We start from the raw sequence: 18,935 nt of genomic DNA, 5'->3' as shown, positions 1-18,935 counted from the left end.
AAGTATGATTTGCATGCATTTTTCTACTTGGCTTTTATATATGTCCCCAATTAAACAACAAAATAATTAAGTTAAATTGAATTTCTAGAATAACACCTCATGTTTTTACGGGTTTTTTTTCAAATGCCTGAATTACTCTCCAATGAAACGTATGAGCTACAATCAGTCTGCTTTTTCTAAGGCAGGAGACTACATCACTGGTGCCAAACAACACCGTGGGCATTTTCATCACACAATAGAGGTGGATCCTAGAAGTAGAAAAGTAGAGCTATTTCACACTAAGCTGTACACATAATTTTTGAGCATGGTATAATTGTTTCCCAGGTTAAGGAAGAAAATCCACTTGTAGCAGATATTATGCAGTAACTTTCTGGCAAGTTGACAGCTGAGATGAAGCAGCTTACGATGAGAAGTCATCCGTCAAGCACACGCATAAAACGCATCACTAAGCAAAGCAATATTCTGCGCATAAAGGCTATCTACAGGTGAAAGAATAAGATTTATTTCATCTGGAATACAAAAGTAGTAAGACAAAAATGCAATAAAGCAACTAACTACTCCAAAGAAGTTGTTCCAACCAGGGAAATCCCTCAACAAGAACAAGTAAGTTTCACTGAGTAAGAGACGAAAAGTTTTAGGAAATGTTTTTTAACTCTTCCTGTGGCAAAACACCAGACCAAACCACTTAGGGATACTATAATGTCCTTCACTAGTGGTTAGACAAACCTCTCTGCTGAACTTGAGGCTGCTTGTGGGAGCTCACTTGTGGGAGATGCTTTTAGAATGATTTCCCAGGATGCCTTTGAGCGATATAATGCTATGACTTAATAGTAAATTAAATACAAAGCAGCTCTTCTATTTCACTGTGGCACAATACATTCTAACAGAAATAGTATTTTAAGGGAGTTGGATTTTTTTACTTATTATTGTTTTCAGTATAGCAAGGTATTCAATGAATGCTAAAATGTTTCATTTTTTAAAACACTTTCAATTTTCTAAAGTTATCTGGAAGAAGTATTTTCTGGAAGAGGTATTTTCTCAGTGCCAACATTTTCCATAGTCTTCATTGAAACAGAAGAAATTATTTGAGCTGTTTTTGTTAAGTACTAGAAGTAAGAAAAAAGAGTGGAGAGAAAAATTCAAAGGGGGTGTGTGTGTGAATTTGAAACTGCTTGTCCACTCCAGTCACTCCTTCCTGCCTTCTGTTTACTTTTCAAATATTTGTGGTAGCAGAACAGCATTTATTTATAACAATTCCGTTATGCAAATAGTTAAAATATGATGTTAGCATAACCTTTTAGTACTCACTATTTCCATAGAAAACCCTTGCCTTTGTTATAAAGTTTGAGAGAAACTCTTCAGTCATACATAACTCCAGTACAAAGAATAGCTGAGAATGTAACGTGATGAACCCACGCATCATGCGCTAGTAATTTTACTCATTTAAGTAGTCTTGCTGAAGTGCCATAACTCAAGAGACTGCTCAAGTCTGCACAATCAATTTAACCTCTAAGAAACTACTGCAAACATTTAAAAGATTAAATCATTCCAAATATACATAACATATAATGTCAGAAAATTCCGTCTCCCAAAAACCTAACATCACAATTCCACTTTTGTCAAAAAGACATTGCCTCTTTGCAAAACAATGCTCCTCAGAAAAGATTGTGGCTTAAGATGCTACAAAGTTTCTCAAGAAACCATCTCTGTCCTAAAAATATGTAGGTATAGTAAGTAAATATTATGCCTCAGCATGTAGCTATGCAAAAATCAACAATTTTCCCAGTGAAAAGTGAAAAAGTAGGCTCTTATATCATTAGTTCACACTAAATTATTCCTTGATACTGTCGCTATTCTACAAAATTCTACCTCCTAAAAAGTACGAGTGCTAAGTGTAATTCAGTAGATACTTAAATTCTTGTTGACATGAACGGAAATAGGACTGAAGCCTTTATGATGTGTACAGCTTAAATGGTGCAGACTGAATCAGAACTTGTGTGCCTACACTTCTAATTAAACTGAAAGTCAGATTGCTGTTTTCTCACAAAACCATTTCTGCTCAAATTCCCCTTAAGTAAAAGCAGGGAATTTCAACGAGAGGTTACTAAGTTTATATACTATATGTTTTTCCCCCCACTTCAACATTTATGTCATCTTTGGGATGAATACATAATCAGGTTAGCCTGCTTAACAACTTAACACACCAGCTGATCCACAGTAACTGTGCTCTTAGCCCATGACAAAAGATAGCTTGGTTTGCAAAAAAGGATTGCCAAAATTACTTTGAATTTGCTACAAAAATGCATATCAACACTACACACAAATCACCCATGTACAAAACCTTGTTATAATACAGAAATTCACACATTTGATCCTAAAGAGAACTTGTTTTAATGCTTTAAGCTTTTTGTCTCTAAAAGTATGTGTTTGCAAAGATAATAGGTAGGGATCACTAGTGTTTTAGTTTAATAATAAATTCCTCTTTTTTAAAAACAGCGATCTTCAAATACAAATGGCTCCATGAGAAAAGTGAGAATGTCTCTTTTGAGAGTAACTTAACCATGCCTATGAATATTTTTTAGCTGTGAATCTATTAGGTACAAATGCATAGGAGTAAATACAACTACCTATCACAGACTGCAAAAGCATGCTAAAGACAAGATGAAGTGTGTGAACAACACTGGAGAAGAGAGGGGATTATTAATTATTATATAAGTAATCCTCCTGTTAACAGCATGGCAATGAAAGGGAAGGAAAATTCAGCTGCGTTTACATGGCAAGCAAGGCTCATAGCCAGAGAGGATATTCTAGATCACGAAGGAAAGAATTTTTTTATGAAGTCCAACAGCAACCTCTTGTTTATTTGCTCCTTCAAGGTGCACACCCCCGAAAGAAAAAAAAAGCTAAATGCACTTACCTTGTCATTAGGATTGTACCGGATAACATATTCTATCTGGCCATTCGGACCATCATCAATGTCAGTAGCACCATTGTTTCCAGAAAATCCTGTAAAGATGGTTGTTCCAACTGGAGTCAACTGCAAGAACAGAGACAGACAGATACTCATTAAAACCTTAAGGTATAGAAGAAACAATTAAAGAACTGTTTGCAACGCTTCCCCCCCCGCCCCCTTCCCCCCCCAGTAACTCTGGTCTATAATGCAAGGTTAACATTCTCTCCTCCCCTTTGTTCACCCCGGAACCTCATGTACAAGCAACTATTTAGACACAATGTACTTTAACTGATGCCAAGCATCACATAGAGTGAAACCAATTTCCATTTGTATTCCACAGATCCTCTGCATCAGGACAGAACCCCATTTGTTTTAAAAAAGATTAAAAAAAAAAAGTCTTAGAAATTAAAGAAGTAATGAAATAAATATAAATAGATTAAAAAAATAAAAGCTACTTTTTCAGACTCAGGAAGGAAAATAAAGATGAGCTGCAAAAGTAAACAGAACTTATTTAACAGTGTCTTCCTAACAATGTAAATAGCACCAGATAAATATTATTACATGCAAACACAGACACCCAGAGAGCTTTATGGATTTAAACAAATACAAGAATGATGCTGTTTTCTCCACTATTTTGCTGGCAGCAATTGAATACCCATAAAATTATGCTTTGAAAATGAATCCATTTATAATTATCCTAGCATAGATAAAGAGCATGAAATCAAGACCCATTGAGATCAAGGACAGAAGTCCAACTGACTTCTTGGGAGTCATCATTTCTGAATTTTAATATTCAGAAAACATCGTGAGTAATCAACCCAAAAGAGAAAAACAAATGAGCAAACAGTTCTGGATTCAACATAGACATTGCTCCTAGCCATGCTTCCTGCTGCTGCTCTCATCACACCCAAATTTTTGGCCCTTGAATTCACAGAGACCTACTGACCCGTCTTCTTTCCTCCAAGTTTTATGTTAAGTTGTCACACATCTTTAAACCTGTAGGTCTAAAAAGGTTTGAAATGCTGTAAAAAGAGAAGGTGCAAAGGACAAAGTCATTCAAACATTTGTTGCAAATGCAGCTGCTATTCCACTTTCATATTTTGTAGTTCACACCATAAAGCAAATAATTAACTGCCCACTTCCTCCTACAGTCATAGTTCCTGGTCTTGTTTTATTTATAAAGCTGCTAATTACTTTAAGAGTTTAATGACTGACAGAGTTCTCTGAGAAATATTTTCAGGGCTGAGAATACTGAAGCACCAATTCAAAGCCTTTTTTTATGATAAAACAGGTGGGGCTTAATTTACAATACTTATCCACATTATCTACACTTACGCCACAATAACTATGTATGTTTACGTTTTGCTACAAACTTGACTTGCTTACTATTAGTATAAATAGTAGAAATGTCACATGTGGGTGTAGGAAGTTGACTGTTCCCTCGTGCCTACTCAATGTGAGATAATTACCTCACAGAGAGTCTCTGCCTTGTACCTCTGGTACAGCAGCAGCCTTTCAAGAATTCAGGAGAGCAATCATCTCAGAAACACGAGTCTTGCCTGACAGCATAAAATCAGAGTCAACTGTCATAAACCAAAGAGGATAACTTACTGGTTAACGACAAAGTGCATGTGTAGGGGAAAAGGGGCTTTCTCACGTTTTTGTAAGGGGAAAGAACAACAAAGCAACCTGAAACCAATTTGGAAAATTTACAGGTGGCTTTTTTCCCCCCACTAATGGTGGGCTGCCCTTGACCGGCTGCCGGACACCCGTCCAGGTGCCCTCTCCCCCCCCTCTTCAACAGCACAGGGGAGGAAAATCAGAGGAACATGCTCGAGGGTCGAGACGGGGAGATCACTTCCCCTCACAGGCAGAACAGACTCAACTTGGGGAAAATTAATTTAATGTACTGCCCATTAAAAATACATTTGGATGGTGACAAACGAAGACAAAACAGCACCTTCCCTTATCCCACCTCTTTTCCCAAGGCTCAGCTTCACTCCTACATTCCCGACTCCTCCTCACAATTTTTTCCTGACTCCTCGCTGCTGCACAGCATTTTCCCCTTTCCTAAATCCATTTCCCTGAGGTGCCACCGGCCTGGCTGAGGGGCTGGGCTGTGCCCTGTGCTGGGGTCCTCGGAACCAGCTGGAACTGGCTATGCCCGGTCCAGGGCAGCCCTAGCCTCTCCTCACAGAGACCCTTCAGCCCCCACCTGGGCACGGACACCCCGTACAACACTAAATAAAATAGCGTAACCGATAAATCATTGGTTAAATGATACAGCCTCATTAGTGGAAAGAGCCGGGCACCGCGCTGGCTTGTCAGGGGTTGGCATGCAATGGAAATCTCCCATGCTTCTGCTGTCAAAACAGGAAAAAGCCTCAGTGCTCCCAGACAAAGCAGAGAGGAGCAGCTCTGAAGACATCACGTGTAACAGGCTGGAAAGCGGAGCAGGGGACACGCTGTCAGACACCATGCTCGTTAACTGCGCCGCTCCATTTGTCTGCCTACACATTTCTCAGCACTCACTCTGAAGGAGTGCTCCCTGCTCAACACCTGCAGGCAGCTGTCACACCAGCATGCTCTCAGGAGAGGGAGAAGTTACCGCTGGAAATCAAACAACAGATCTCTATTAAAAAAATCCTGTCACATCAGAACAGCCCAAGAGCTGACAGACACCCAAGGAGGTGTGTTGGTACCGCTCCCTCCAGCTGGACACTGTAACGCCATGTCCTGCAAAGGGAGAGGGCAGAGCTCCAGCACAATGTCCCAGATGTTGAGACTGCCCTAACTGGGTACCTCCACAGCTGCCAAGAAGCTGAGGAAGGGCTGGACCTGCACAAGTGCTCACAGCTGAAGGATGCCGAGAGCTCTGTTGCTTTTCAGAAGCACGGAAATGCTTGGTTTCCACTGAATTCAGCCAGCAGCTCTGCTCAGCAATAGTTACTTGCTCTGTTTCATCCAAAGCAGCTGTATCGGGGTCCTGGCACGGTGCAGATAAATGACGACTAACATAAAAAGGCTCCAGCACTGTAAAGCACATCATTAAGTGATAACAAAGAAGACAGTTGTAAAAAGGAAATAGCAGTAAACACCAGAATTACAATTGCATACTCTTACAGTAAAAGTCGAAAGCCGAAGTCTTGGATTTGGATTTAGTGTATTACATCCAAAATAAATGACTGCAGATGTGCAGACCTTCAGGTTTCTATGTTATCTACTTTTCTTTCATGCAATACAAATAATATTAGAAAGGACACTGAAAAAACTCCCCTGCCACTCCCTCTTCCTGAAAGTTAAGAAAAAATTAACTCATTTCACTCAACCTTCCAGCCTGCCAAAGATCTACATCAGAGATTACTACAGCCTTTGGAAAAATTCAGACGAGCTCTTAACTAAATGTCTCAAACTCCACTTCTAATCATTTGAGAGAGGCACTCAGCATTCAAAGCTACACAATATTTTTACACTGAGATCTCAACGTTGCGATGATTTACCATTAGCCAGCAATTATCACTTTTACCCACAATTTGTGAGGGCTTTCTGACAGACTGCTGTCACCATTCACTTTATTGTTGGAACAATTATATAAATAATATAAATTATAAAATGTGACTCTATATATAGTACTCTCTCTATATATACTATTCTTTATCAACATGAATAATCCCACTGTTCTTGTTTAAGTAAGGATTACTTATTATCTGAACAGCCTGTGAGGAACTGCATTCCTAGGAAGAAAGACAGGTAACAGGCATATTTGTCTAGCAAATATTATGGAGATATCTAAAACATGTATCCAAAAGCTGAAAGAGCAGGCTGAAAGACTTGGTTTTGATCTCACACAGACATAAAATGGGCATGCCATATGAATACATGCGTGTGCAAGCAGAACAAACTGGCTAATCAAATTTTTGGCATTGGCAAAAAGCAGAACATTGAGATGGTTTTGTATTATATAGTATATTATACACATAATTTCTCAAACCAGTGATCGAATTCGTTCTTTAGTAGATGCACACACTCCCTAAGACAGTAAAGACTTACCTAGAGCTCAAACCACCCCACACCATTGCTATGTCAACCTGTAACAGAGAGATTCTGCACAGCACCCATTTTCCCAGTTTCCAACTCAGTTCATTCTCTGAAAAATCTTCCACCACCAAGTCTTTTGGCAGTCAGGGGAGGTGGAAATGTGTCTACGGAGGGGTTCCTGCTCTTTTGCTTTGCTACCTTTCAGAAGGACCCAAAAATGGCTCCAGAAAGTGTTGCTTCAGCTGTCTCTAGAGCCCCACTTCTCTCCTTCCCATTAGACATGCCTACTCCAGAGAATACCTTGGAGAGGAATTTTGTTTCTCCATATTAAACTTCAGTATCTCCTACAGAAAGGGACTGAAGTTATGTAGTAAACTGTTTGACCACGCTGAGCGTCTTGCCTTATGCAAGATAAAATGTTAGGAATTGTAAAGAAAAAAATATATGACTGTTAGTGACAGTTTGAGGAGGATAATCTCTGTGGGAATTCAACATGGTGAAAAAGAACCATGATGACAAGAAACAAGTAAGATTTCAAAAGAATGCAATTAAACAAATAGACAGGAAATGCACACAATAAATCTTATTCTTCCACAGTCAAAAGCTGTAATGCTTAAAAATTTCCTTCAACGTGATTTATGCCTATTAGAAGTCTAGGTGGAGACATGAACATTCAACACTTCCATAAAACATTTTGAAAATAAATTTTCCTATTATTGCCTATTTACAAAGTTAAAAATGAGTAATTTTTCACAGTGGCCCTGAACAGCAGAGCAAAGAAAGATTTACAGTTAATCATTTTGAGCTAATATTCTTTTGATGATGTCTACCTGCAAAGATTAATTATTTCAATACCACAAGGAAAAAGATATGAATAATTACACCAGAAGCAATGAAAATTCATCACAACTTATAATTCTCAACAGCCCAAAGCCAAAGTTTTAAGACGACTGAAATTCAAGAAACACACTCATTTTGCAAAGGATTCCCCATCTCTGCCAACTTAAGCGGGGGGGGGGGGGGGGGGGGGGGGGACACGGACGACACGACGACGGGATGACACAAAACCAAAACCAAACCAACTCTAAAATTTTGGTTTACAAACAGAAAATTCTCATCAGCTATAAGGTTATGTATGTTTAATAAAGTAACACTGACTTCAAACAGTATTCTAGTAATTTCACTAACATTTCCCAAAAAAACCTGTTATTAAATGCTCCTGAGCTTACCAACACCTCTGTAGCACTCCAGTAAGGCTCATGTGAAAAATTGATACAAAAAAGTCAGTCTTATAAAAACTAGGCAATGCAGAATTAAGAGTTGTATTACCTGAGATAAAATTTGTTAAGATAAGTTGTGTTTAACACAAAACACAGACAACCACAATTCTGCCTTAGTAGTACAAGATTTTAGTTTCTAGTCCCTGTATTAGGTTATATGTATTTAAAACCCTTGTGGCAATACTATAGATTTGTCTGTAGAGCATTAACCGAGTTACATAATTCTTCTGAATTTCAACCTAATAATAGAACTTTGTTTTAATATACTGAAATAACTCATATCTTTAAGTCACTAATACGCATGGTCAAATTTAGCCCCAGGCTAATGTCATTTTGTCAGGATTTTTTTCTAAATGAATAATGGTGTGACATTTTCACATGAATAAAAATATGTAACACACAAAACAAAGGAAATAACCCTGCAGAGTATTTCAAATTATCATAAAAATTTTAACATCAATCTTAACTCATTTTTACTTTTATGAGGAGATTCATAATGCTGTGGATAGCAGATGGATTTCCTTTTGCCTGAGACACCTACATTCTTTGTCTTGAAAAAGGGTAAGAAAGGGAAAAGGGAAACTTGCTCCTAAATGGTAGCACCCCTCTAAAGGGCTTCTACACTTGTGCTGCACTAAGCACTTGGTGAGGCCAGAGCCTGCTATAATATAGACGAAAAGCCTGAAACCCCATGCTCCTTACAGAGCAGCGGCACTGGGCCAATTGTGACATGAAGGAAAAGAGCCCTTTTCTGTCCTAGTGCTTGCACAGACTCTGTGGTGTGGTATGCACAATAGAGCAGCCCAGGAGTGATGATCAGCTTAGTTACTTCAAATGTCAGAACAGCACTACTTAGGAGTTGTCTGAATTATGTCCCAAATGTGTTTCATAATCCAGACAACTATAAGAAGTCAATAGCTTAATTACAACCTCATTTTCTTGACTATAGCTTATGCACAAAATGCCAGTTAATTTTAAGCAGGTGGCTATTTTGTGTCTGCATTAGCCCCCTATGACTACTGAAGACCAGAGACAATGCAATATGTATATACATATATACATATACACACGAATGTGCACATAAATATATATGTACACACATACACATGTAGGGTGTTTCCTTTGTGTGCCACCGCCCCCCTCCCCCCAACAAAAAAAGCAAGGTGGGTTTTTTCCTATTAACTAACTAATTAGCTATTTCATTTATAAATGCTCAGATAATAATACCTTGCTTAAAAAGCACATAGTTATTTCAGGGAAACAGACATTCTATTTTACGCTTTAAACTAAGAAGCTGAACTTTAAAACCAATTTTAACTGTAACTTAATATGAATACCAGCACTGCCACTCAAAGCTAAGCCACCAAGTCAAACAAACATTACAGGCTCCATCAACATTAACAAGTACGAGAACAATCATACTGCAGCTACATATGAAAAGTCCATACTTTTAATAGAATAATTAAGATCCTCCTGAAAAAAGTATTTCCTCAATAAAGTATAATTTTTATACTTAGATGCAAAAGATACATTTTCAAACCACACATGCACAGGAGGGGAACATTAACTTCTCTGCACATCTTAATTCTGGAACACTTTACCCAGGGGTCTTCTATACGTTCAAGTGTGTGAATGACAGAAGAAAACACTTAAATCCCTAAGGATCTTTTGACAATTTGCAGAATAGAGCCAAATTCTACAGACACTATCTATGTTTAGAGATTTCTCAGGATTTTTAAGATCCAGATGAAGATATTTGAAGCAGTAGAATGAGAAATTATGGTATTTCTCATCTCGGTATCTGAGATAAGACCTGACACAATGAAAAAAAAAGGCTTTAAAACACCTTGAGTAAGGAAGGAAGGGAGCATGGCTTTTTCATAAGAGAGACCACATAGTTACTGGATTAATAAATGCACATAGTTTGAAGGATTTGGGAAGTCTGCCTTAAGGCATGGAATTTTGCTCTCTTCATGCTTACACAGTTTAGGAGAACTTAGAGGTAGGAGAAGGGATACCGACGGGAGTATTACCACTCAGAACTACTGAGGTTATCAGCAAATAGGTGTTAATGATAAAATTCTCTATTCCTAAACTGAAGGATGGCTTTAAAAATCAAGTAAATGCTACCATTGTGTTTCTGAACTTACACCCATGCAACTTCTGATGCCGTGACAGATGCTTGTGACAACATGGAAGAGTTTGATACAGATTAGTCAATATTTCTTGTAATAACAATTTTAATATATACATGTTCACAAGCAACTGGGAAAGACAAAAATTGGTCAAGAGCTATTACATACACTGCCTTTGGTCTAACATATTTACCGCTACAAGTAACTGGAGCTTGGGTGAGCTCATTAGGAAAGCACCACTTCATGTTTCCCAATCCTTATGCTCTTCCTTGAGCATCTGCAAGGATCACTGACAGAGAAAATACACTGGATTAGGGGAGCTTTTGGTCTAACTTAGTATGGACATCCTCCTTTTCTAACCAATCAAGTATAACAATTGTCATACATTTTGGTATAAACCAAGACAGTACCCTACCAAATCCATCTCATTCTAAGCCTTCTGGAAAAATATGGGCTTAATTTTAAACCGTGTCTTTTTATATGCAAATGGAAGAGACACGTGTGAAACTAGCATTTATTTTGGTATTACATTACTCTCAGCATCTTTTACAAATTAATTTTAGTATGTTGTAGACAGTTCAAATACAAAGAATATTTGACATAAAAACCATTCTATTTCTCCAAAATATAGTTTTACCCCTTGACGTTTCTGAAACTGAAAAACTACCTCATAAAGTAAAATCTAGCTACAGTTATTTATCTTGTATTACAGGTGCTAATAATTATAATAGTTTTGACTATTTGGGAAAATCTTTGCCCTAGACTTTACTCCGGGGGGGGGGTGGGGGGGTGGTAATAGCAAAGCTGACATATTTTTGCCCAGGATTTCCTTACAGTAGGTGTATACAGGAAGCATGATGCTTTTGGGAGACACTACATCTACAAAGTGCACACACTGTCAAGCTGGCTAGCACAGGAGTTGCAAATCCAACGTTTACTGTGTACGTGCAGATGGGTTAAATAGTATGTGTGGGAAGTCCACCTAATGCTTTGTGCAAGCACCAGTGACTGTAGCATGCTTATAAAGCCACAGTGCATGTGTTCTTCATCCCACGTAGGACAGCTAGAGAGAGACATGGCAGCTGACTGGAGAAACTGCCAAGTACAACCCTGTCAAGCACCTTAACAAGTCTTCACATTGACACAGATGAAATTTCCTGGCTAGAAAAAATAGGAGATATTTGTGATGCTCACATGTATGGTAGCTGTAAATAATAAAATCTACTTGCCCTTTGATTTACATTACTTATGTACGATAAATTTCTGTACTTTTTAGTTTACAAGGAAACTAAAAACAGAAGACCAGAGGCAATCAAAAAGTCACCACAAAACCCTCATTCCAGGGCATTCCTGTAGTTAAATTCACTAGAGGCAGTGCCATTCACTAGCAGAATAAACTATCATTAAAAAATGTAATCACTCACTAAAACCTTTGAGAAAGTCAGAGATGCTTTATGAACTTTTTGTTGGTTAATTAATGAAAGCATTAACCCGCTGGGTAGTGCTGAAGGGCACAGTGGTGCCATGTCAGAAGCTATAAGCATAACAGTGATAAAATGAAACAAAGAAGCTAATTAAATCACGACTGCAACTGGTGGAAAAAACAACATTGCATTTTGCCCAACAGTAATGCAAATAAAAGATTGCATATACTTGCAACTGCTAAATTTCTTAATATAAGTGATTTTAAATTGTGCATTTTTCACCCTGTCTTTTGGACTTCTTTCTAATTATGGAAAATCCTTGCTTCCTTAGTATTACAGCACTGACATACTACTTGCCTTCAGTTTTACTACAAAAATTATGCAGGTCTTGGAAGTGATCTGGGACCTACAGGCACTTCAGACTAATGTTTATGTTGCCTTTACTCAAGACCAGAAGCACCTCTGCAACAGGTCTGCAAAAACAGAAATTACAATTACCATGTAAAGGCCAACTTGAAAACAATTTAAAAGCATAAGGAGGACTTTACTGGTACTCATACAGATGGTATTTTGTGACCTCCAAATTCTGGTGGTAAGAAACATCAGTAAAGGGATTGCCAAAAATTTGTCTGTAGGGAAACAATCTCAATTTAAAAGGTGTCACCAGTCAGGAGACCACTAAGTTTGAAAAACCTGTATATCCTTATCTCAACTTCAGCTCTCTCCTCAAAAATACTGTGGGGTTCTTGTTTTTTTTTTACTCCATACTTTTGGCTTATTTAGGCCTAAACTCATCAACCAACTCTCCCACTCTTCTCCTGGGGCCTATGAGATCTCCTGCACATTACTTGGCTGCACGCTTGGTCACTTTGAGCAATGTAGTGATTGTAACAGAATACACGGACATGCTGAAAAGCTGAATCTCCCAAACACACAAAACTATGAAAGTTTTTTTGAAAGAGCAGATCAATTCTACTAAAAATCAAACAACATGAAAGCAATTATGCTCTTTCACAAAACAAAACTCACCCAACAGGGACGCAATGTACACTGCATACTAAACAGCTTTATTTTCTTAAATGTAACTGTAATTCTTCACGTCTTTACCTGCAGAAGACTGACCCATCTTTCCGTTCTCCTCTTAGTTTCAGTCTGGACATTTCCACTTCTGCATGTAAGCTCCCACTTCCACTTCTTATTAACTAAAGCCCCAGAATACTAACTTAATGAAAACACAGATCCTTTGTACTCGTTATTAGCAGATTATTTAATCCCTAACAGAATAAAAAAAAACTAACTGTAAAGTGAAATGAAGTTGTAGCAGCTGAAGAAAGAAATAAAATTTTTACTTCAAATAATGCGAAGTCCCATCCACAGCTCTCTATTCCATAAAAAGATAAAGCAAAATATTTCCATCCACAGACATCATTTAAAAAAGAGAAACAGCAATAAACCAAAACTGCACTTTGCCAAGCTTCAATATTGTTAACAAAACCTTTTGAACTATTTGCTTTACATTTGTTTTTCATAAACACATTTGTTTTACTTCCAGGTTTGTTGATACAACTGGATAATGCAGTAAAACATTTTGTAAATTTAACAGAAATCAATGCTTGACTCATTGAGACATAGCTTCAGATTCTAGTGTCTTCTGCAATATTACAAGCATCCTGATGAAAAGTGTGCTTGTCTTCATATTCATTAAGAAAAATGAAGAACAGCTTACATGCTAAAACCTGAAGCATACTGTCTGTGCGGTGTTTTTCCAAAGCGACACAAATGGAAGGGATTTTATAACAACTGAATTTACCGGGTTTTCAAATGAGAAGTGAAAGAACTGAAAGCTGGCATTTAGCAATGACACCACACAAAAGAGAAAGAAGAAAAAAAGTAAGCGATTCTGACCTCATTTACTGCCACGTGGTATCGCTGCTGCTGGAACTGAGGCGAGTTATCGTTCCTGTCTCTCACCACAATCCGTACTTCATGGTTGATAATGGTGCCAACCTTTTTGTTAACACACTGGACTTGCACCACAATGGATTGAATGGACACTGGTGGCTGTAAGTGAAAATACATTTTTATAATACGTACTCAAAATCTGAACTAACAGTTAAATCTTCCATGGATGTTAATTATTTCTCAAGTTCACTTATAGCCCATCAGCCTGCCTGTGTCATGTTTAATGCTCTATGTCTGGATTAAAAAAGCTTCTCTGAGAGTGTCCTGACTACAACTCATGCTGGCAATATTTCAAGTAGACTTACATGTCTCAAAGCTGTATTTTGCAGACCGAGCCTTGCCAGCTGTATGTGCTAAGACAGAAATAAAAATCCCCAGCACGATTAGCCCTTCAGACTTCCCTTGAGAACAACAACAAAAAACATCTTTTAAACATCTTCTGATTATTGAAAGATAGCTAGAAAATGTCACACATTTTAACCTTTGGTTTATTAATATTGGAACTGAAAGGTCAAGTCAGAAATAAATTCAATATGCTACTACTTACATTTACCAATAATTTAGAAACAACTTGGTCACCTTTAAGTGTAGACAATCCAAAGTCCTTTTGTTTTTACTCCAATGAACATCATAATATTCAAATAAAAATAACTCCCAAACTTGATGAATGGGTAAAGAAATTTAAGCTGGAAAGGCTATTACTACTTACCTGAGTTAATAAAACAATTCTAAGAAGAATAAAGGAAAAGGCAGCTTTGATTGAAATGGAAATTCAGAAAGACTGCAACGGAAATACAGCGTGACTTCTATTCACAATGTTCCCTCCATGGCATGTGCCTATTTACGTATTTGAAGCGACAGCCTGGCATGTAAAATATTGACAGCAAGTCCGTTTTGATTTTGTATCTAACACTCAGCAGAGAGCAAGCAAGCATGGGAAGGGACAAAATGAAAAAAATCTGTATTTATTAACCTCAAGGTCTTCAAGAGAATAAACAACTCAAAAATGTAATTTAAAGATGTCTATGCCATACTATTCTATAGAGTGAATGCGAACAGGTTTTTGTACTGAGATTCTGAGACTTGCAACTGTACGATAATTACATATCTATGTAATTATACTTTCACTCATTCTAAATGGTACAATATCTTTGATTGATTGATTTTTTCCAGTTTCGCTATAATAGATGTTAGAACCATATGGCTTGCTTTACCCTTCAGACTTTGGCACTAATCGGTTTTTAAAGAGTCAGCAGACTTGGAGAAAGAAGGGGGCTTTATAGTGGTGTTGAGATCTTACATGAAATATCTGTTCTCCCCTACACATTTTACCCTCAACTTTCTCTGCAATGAAGCACAGCATAAGCTTTTAACTAAAAGTCCATTCTCTTTGCTGTAAAAATCTGCAGCCAGCTATGATGTGGTTCTACTTTTATCAATGGAACTTCTAACACAGGTAGGAACATACCAAATACCATCTGTAACTTAAATTAAGCCTCTAACATAATCTCCATTTACTTTTCAAGCTGGCATTCTTTGCAAAAGATCCAAGATGTTTCAGGCCACCTTTAATAAACTTCAAATGCTACTGAGTTTATCTAGATTTATTAGCAATGCCCAAGAAAAACATAATTAGTTGTAACGACAGATATGTAAATACATGATGTTCTGGATTTGGTCTTTTTCACAAGAACATTAAAAAAATAGTTTGTTGCCTTTGGTAAAATATGACAGAGTACAGGACCAATATTACTTTCACATACGTACAATTTCTGCTGGGTCAGTGCTTAGATTTAAAATCAGATCTTTGAACAAACACTCATCAGTCTAGGCCTTTATAGACAATAAACGTAAATACATAATGGCACAATATAACAAACTGTTTATGATACTGGGGACAAATTATCCCAACACCTTTTAGCAGTTCCTTCCACCTTCAGTTCTGATTTATTGCTATTCATCCTTTCTAAGTACTTAAAGTTTTGGAAGAAAAGTCTGGAATTTTCTTTTTATCTGATTTTGTTTGGAAAACATACTGTCATTCTTAGTAAAATCAATCAATGAAATCTAATAAGATTTTCTTTCAAGAAAAGTAATAAAAAAGAACAGGATCAGGCTAACTGAATCAGCAGGGAGTTGACAAGTGGGCACTTCGGAGAGAAAAATGGGAAGAGTATCCAAATATATTGAATGCAATCTTATATGCATTGTGAATCAGAGAGTACAATTTCTGCTCTGTAACAAAAAATTAATTTTAAGGTTCAACTTAATAAAACCCCAAATCTTATTGGTACTACTAATTTTCACGTGTCTTTAACTTGAAAGATGAGAAAAATAGTTTACTTTTTTGGTTGTTTGTTTTTTTTTTTTTAAAAAAAAAAAGGAACCACACACACTCTTGAATGATTTTGCATTTTAGGGGTTAGCATAGCTCTGGTTCTGAAGGCTGGAAACAGCCTTTAGGTAAGAGCCATATTAATCAAGTCCATGACATAAATTTTAGATTTTTACTCAATCAGTGCGGTTTTTGCCACCATGTCCCTTCTGCCATGTTTTGTGCTGCATACCTTTGCTTCACCTATGAAAACAGTTTGTGAATTAAAACTAAATTAAGAACAGCTGAATTCAATTAGCTCTTTAAACCTAAAAATGGAAATGAAGAAAAATTTGCATCGTTTCTGGTACTTATAAGTACATCTCAAAACACAAGGAGAAGACAAATTAATCAATCAAGCTAATACAAAACAAACTTTCATGCACTCCAAGGAGAACTCCTGATATTTAAAGCACTCTTTCCATGTTGATTACAGTCACTTTTGAGTCAATTTTCCTTTCAGATTCTGGAACTGCAGCAATGCTATAACACTGTGAGAAAATGTCTCTATTTTTAAAGTGTTTCTCTTCAATGAAATTAGCATAGATGAGAACACTCCTATTTATTTTGTACTTTTAATCTTTCTTTTTATAAAAGTCAAACTTAGCCTGACAATATTTCTTTAATGCTCTTAGGAACGAGCATACCACACAAATTTTATGCTGCCTTAAAAGAATCTAAACTAGCAAATTCTCAGTTGAATATGTCAAGCTTTATAAGTAAATTGTAATATTTACAATTCCTTTGCTCTCTCTCACATCTCATAAGCCAATGTACACAGCTAGAGCAGGCTTTTAAGAAGTGTCACGGGACATGAGGTGAGCAGCACTTCTGCCAGACAAAAGCAGCAAACCAGAATAAAAATGTTTTTAATTCAGTAAACAAGTCAAGTTTGGGTCGATATATATTTCTGCCAACCCACACATCTATTTGTTCAGTCTTTATTGTTGTTTTTGTCCACATACTTGTGCAGAAACGGTCAGGTTTCTGCATGCTCCCAGTAAGTCCTAATGAAGAATCAAATTAACTCTCTTCACATCCATCTGGGGACAAAAGATAGCTACAGCTATTATATTCTAGCAGGTCTTGTGTTTATGGTCTTTCTATGAGCATACACAGATTCAGAAATTAATGTCTCTGGAGAGAAAACAAACAGCAAATCCCAAACTTACATCTCTGTCCAGAATTCGGCCAGTGCTATTTAGGTATAACCTCTGGCTGATAGGATCGAGGATCACCCAGTAATCTACGTTGTCCTTTAAGGAGAGTTCAATGGTGGGGTCAGGCCCTCCTGCGATCCCTTTGATCAGCATATTGTCAACCAGGACAGTGCCTGCAAAAACAATAAACACACGAGGGAGAAATTTATACGTGCATCTACATTTTTATGTATTTTCGTAACAACTGCAGCACTAAAAATACTGCTTTCTAACTAAGGTTTTCTGGTATTTTATGTTTTGAGTGATGTTTAAAAAGTCTGAACCTTATTATCTGTAATGAAAAACTGCCTCTGACACTGAAGCTATTTCAGACAATACTAGAAGCACTTGCAATGCACAATAATTTGACGATGAGACCCATCATATACAGATATCTATCTAACATCATGAGTTTTTTCTCCATTGAGTAATCATCACCCAATCTCACCTCAAAGAAACAAAAGCACTGAAATAACAACTGAAACTGGAATAAATTTTCTACAGCAAGAGTGACACATCAAGGTGAGGGGAAAAAAAGAATAGTTACATAAAGCTCTCCAGGAAAAAAAGAGGTTTTATACCTTGAGTTGCTCTGCAACAGAGGACTACATTGCAGCATAAAGAAATGAAAACTGTATCTACCAAGACAAAGGTAGTACTTAATTAGGACCAGCCATTTATTCAACATATATAACATGGTTTTTTTCTTCTCTTGTCCCATCCTGTCAGTTAAAAGTCTTGCCTAACAGCTCTATTAGTCAGTTCACAGTACCCATGATGTACATAACTTCCTGTGTAAAACACTCCAACTTACTTTCCAAATGTCAAGCATTACTAACTACCCTAAACATTGCACTCCGGTGCCTCAGATTTGCATGCACTGTATTTATAAACACTTCTCTAAGATTTCATTTTTCTGAAAAATTAACACTACCCAGTTTTCTTCACACCGAAATATTAAAAGAAATGATCTTTAAGTTCATTGACAGTTGTGAAGAAAATCTGTGAACATCACTAGCTGCAGAACATTTAAATTAGTTAAAAATATTTATCACATAACCTCCTGTATTAAGGGCCCAAATAATTATTCCAAAGTGGAGAGTAAAGTTTCTTTACATCTTCACTTTATAACAGCAGCGACTCTGTAGAAATATATTCATCTGGGGGGAGCAGTTCTGAATTGGGCCAATGCTTTTTCTGGATAGAACAGTAAAACTAATTACTGGTCTTAGCCACAGCAAACTGGTTTACAGTCCTATTGAGGAAAACACCACAGTAACATTTTTTTCAGTCGTTTATTTTGAAACTACTTCTTATAACACAACAGAGATGATGGGAAGAAATACTACCAAACATCCGTAACTTTGCATCAAAGACTGGTTTCAAGTTAGAGGAGCAATATCCTTTTAGCCACATGAGAAACACAGATGCTACCCACGTGTTTTAGGGCTACCAGCACAATTTCTTGTGCAATACCATCTGTACAATTATACTCTGACCCAGTAGCTTGAACTTGCATACAACTTTTGGGAGACCACCGCTAGTTTTAATGTAAAGAGGATTTCACCAG

At 37.1% G+C, this 18,935-nt stretch overlaps 1 protein-coding gene across 15 annotated transcripts in view; it reads right to left on the bottom strand.

The window, feature by feature from the left end:
• The window catches only part of PCDH15 (protocadherin related 15), an 896,179-nt gene that overhangs the window by 262,309 nt on the left and 614,935 nt on the right, over positions 1-18,935 (bottom strand). For all 15 annotated transcript variants that reach the window (XM_076339474.1, XM_076339470.1, XM_076339471.1 and 12 more), the window contains 3 exons: positions 17,339-17,499; positions 13,736-13,891; positions 2,918-3,037 (listed from right to left, as the gene is read on the bottom strand). In XM_076339474.1, the coding sequence (XP_076195589.1) occupies positions 2,918-3,037; positions 13,736-13,891; positions 17,339-17,499 (437 nt within the window). The remainder of the gene's footprint in view (positions 1-2,917; positions 3,038-13,735; positions 13,892-17,338; positions 17,500-18,935) is intronic.

This window comes from Aptenodytes patagonicus, chromosome 5 (assembly GCF_965638725.1).
Source record: "Aptenodytes patagonicus chromosome 5, bAptPat1.pri.cur, whole genome shotgun sequence".
Classification (NCBI taxonomy): Eukaryota; Metazoa; Chordata; class Aves; order Sphenisciformes; family Spheniscidae; genus Aptenodytes; species Aptenodytes patagonicus.
Note: the sequence above shows the minus strand (reverse complement) of the source record. Positions and strands in the feature narration are given on the sequence as shown.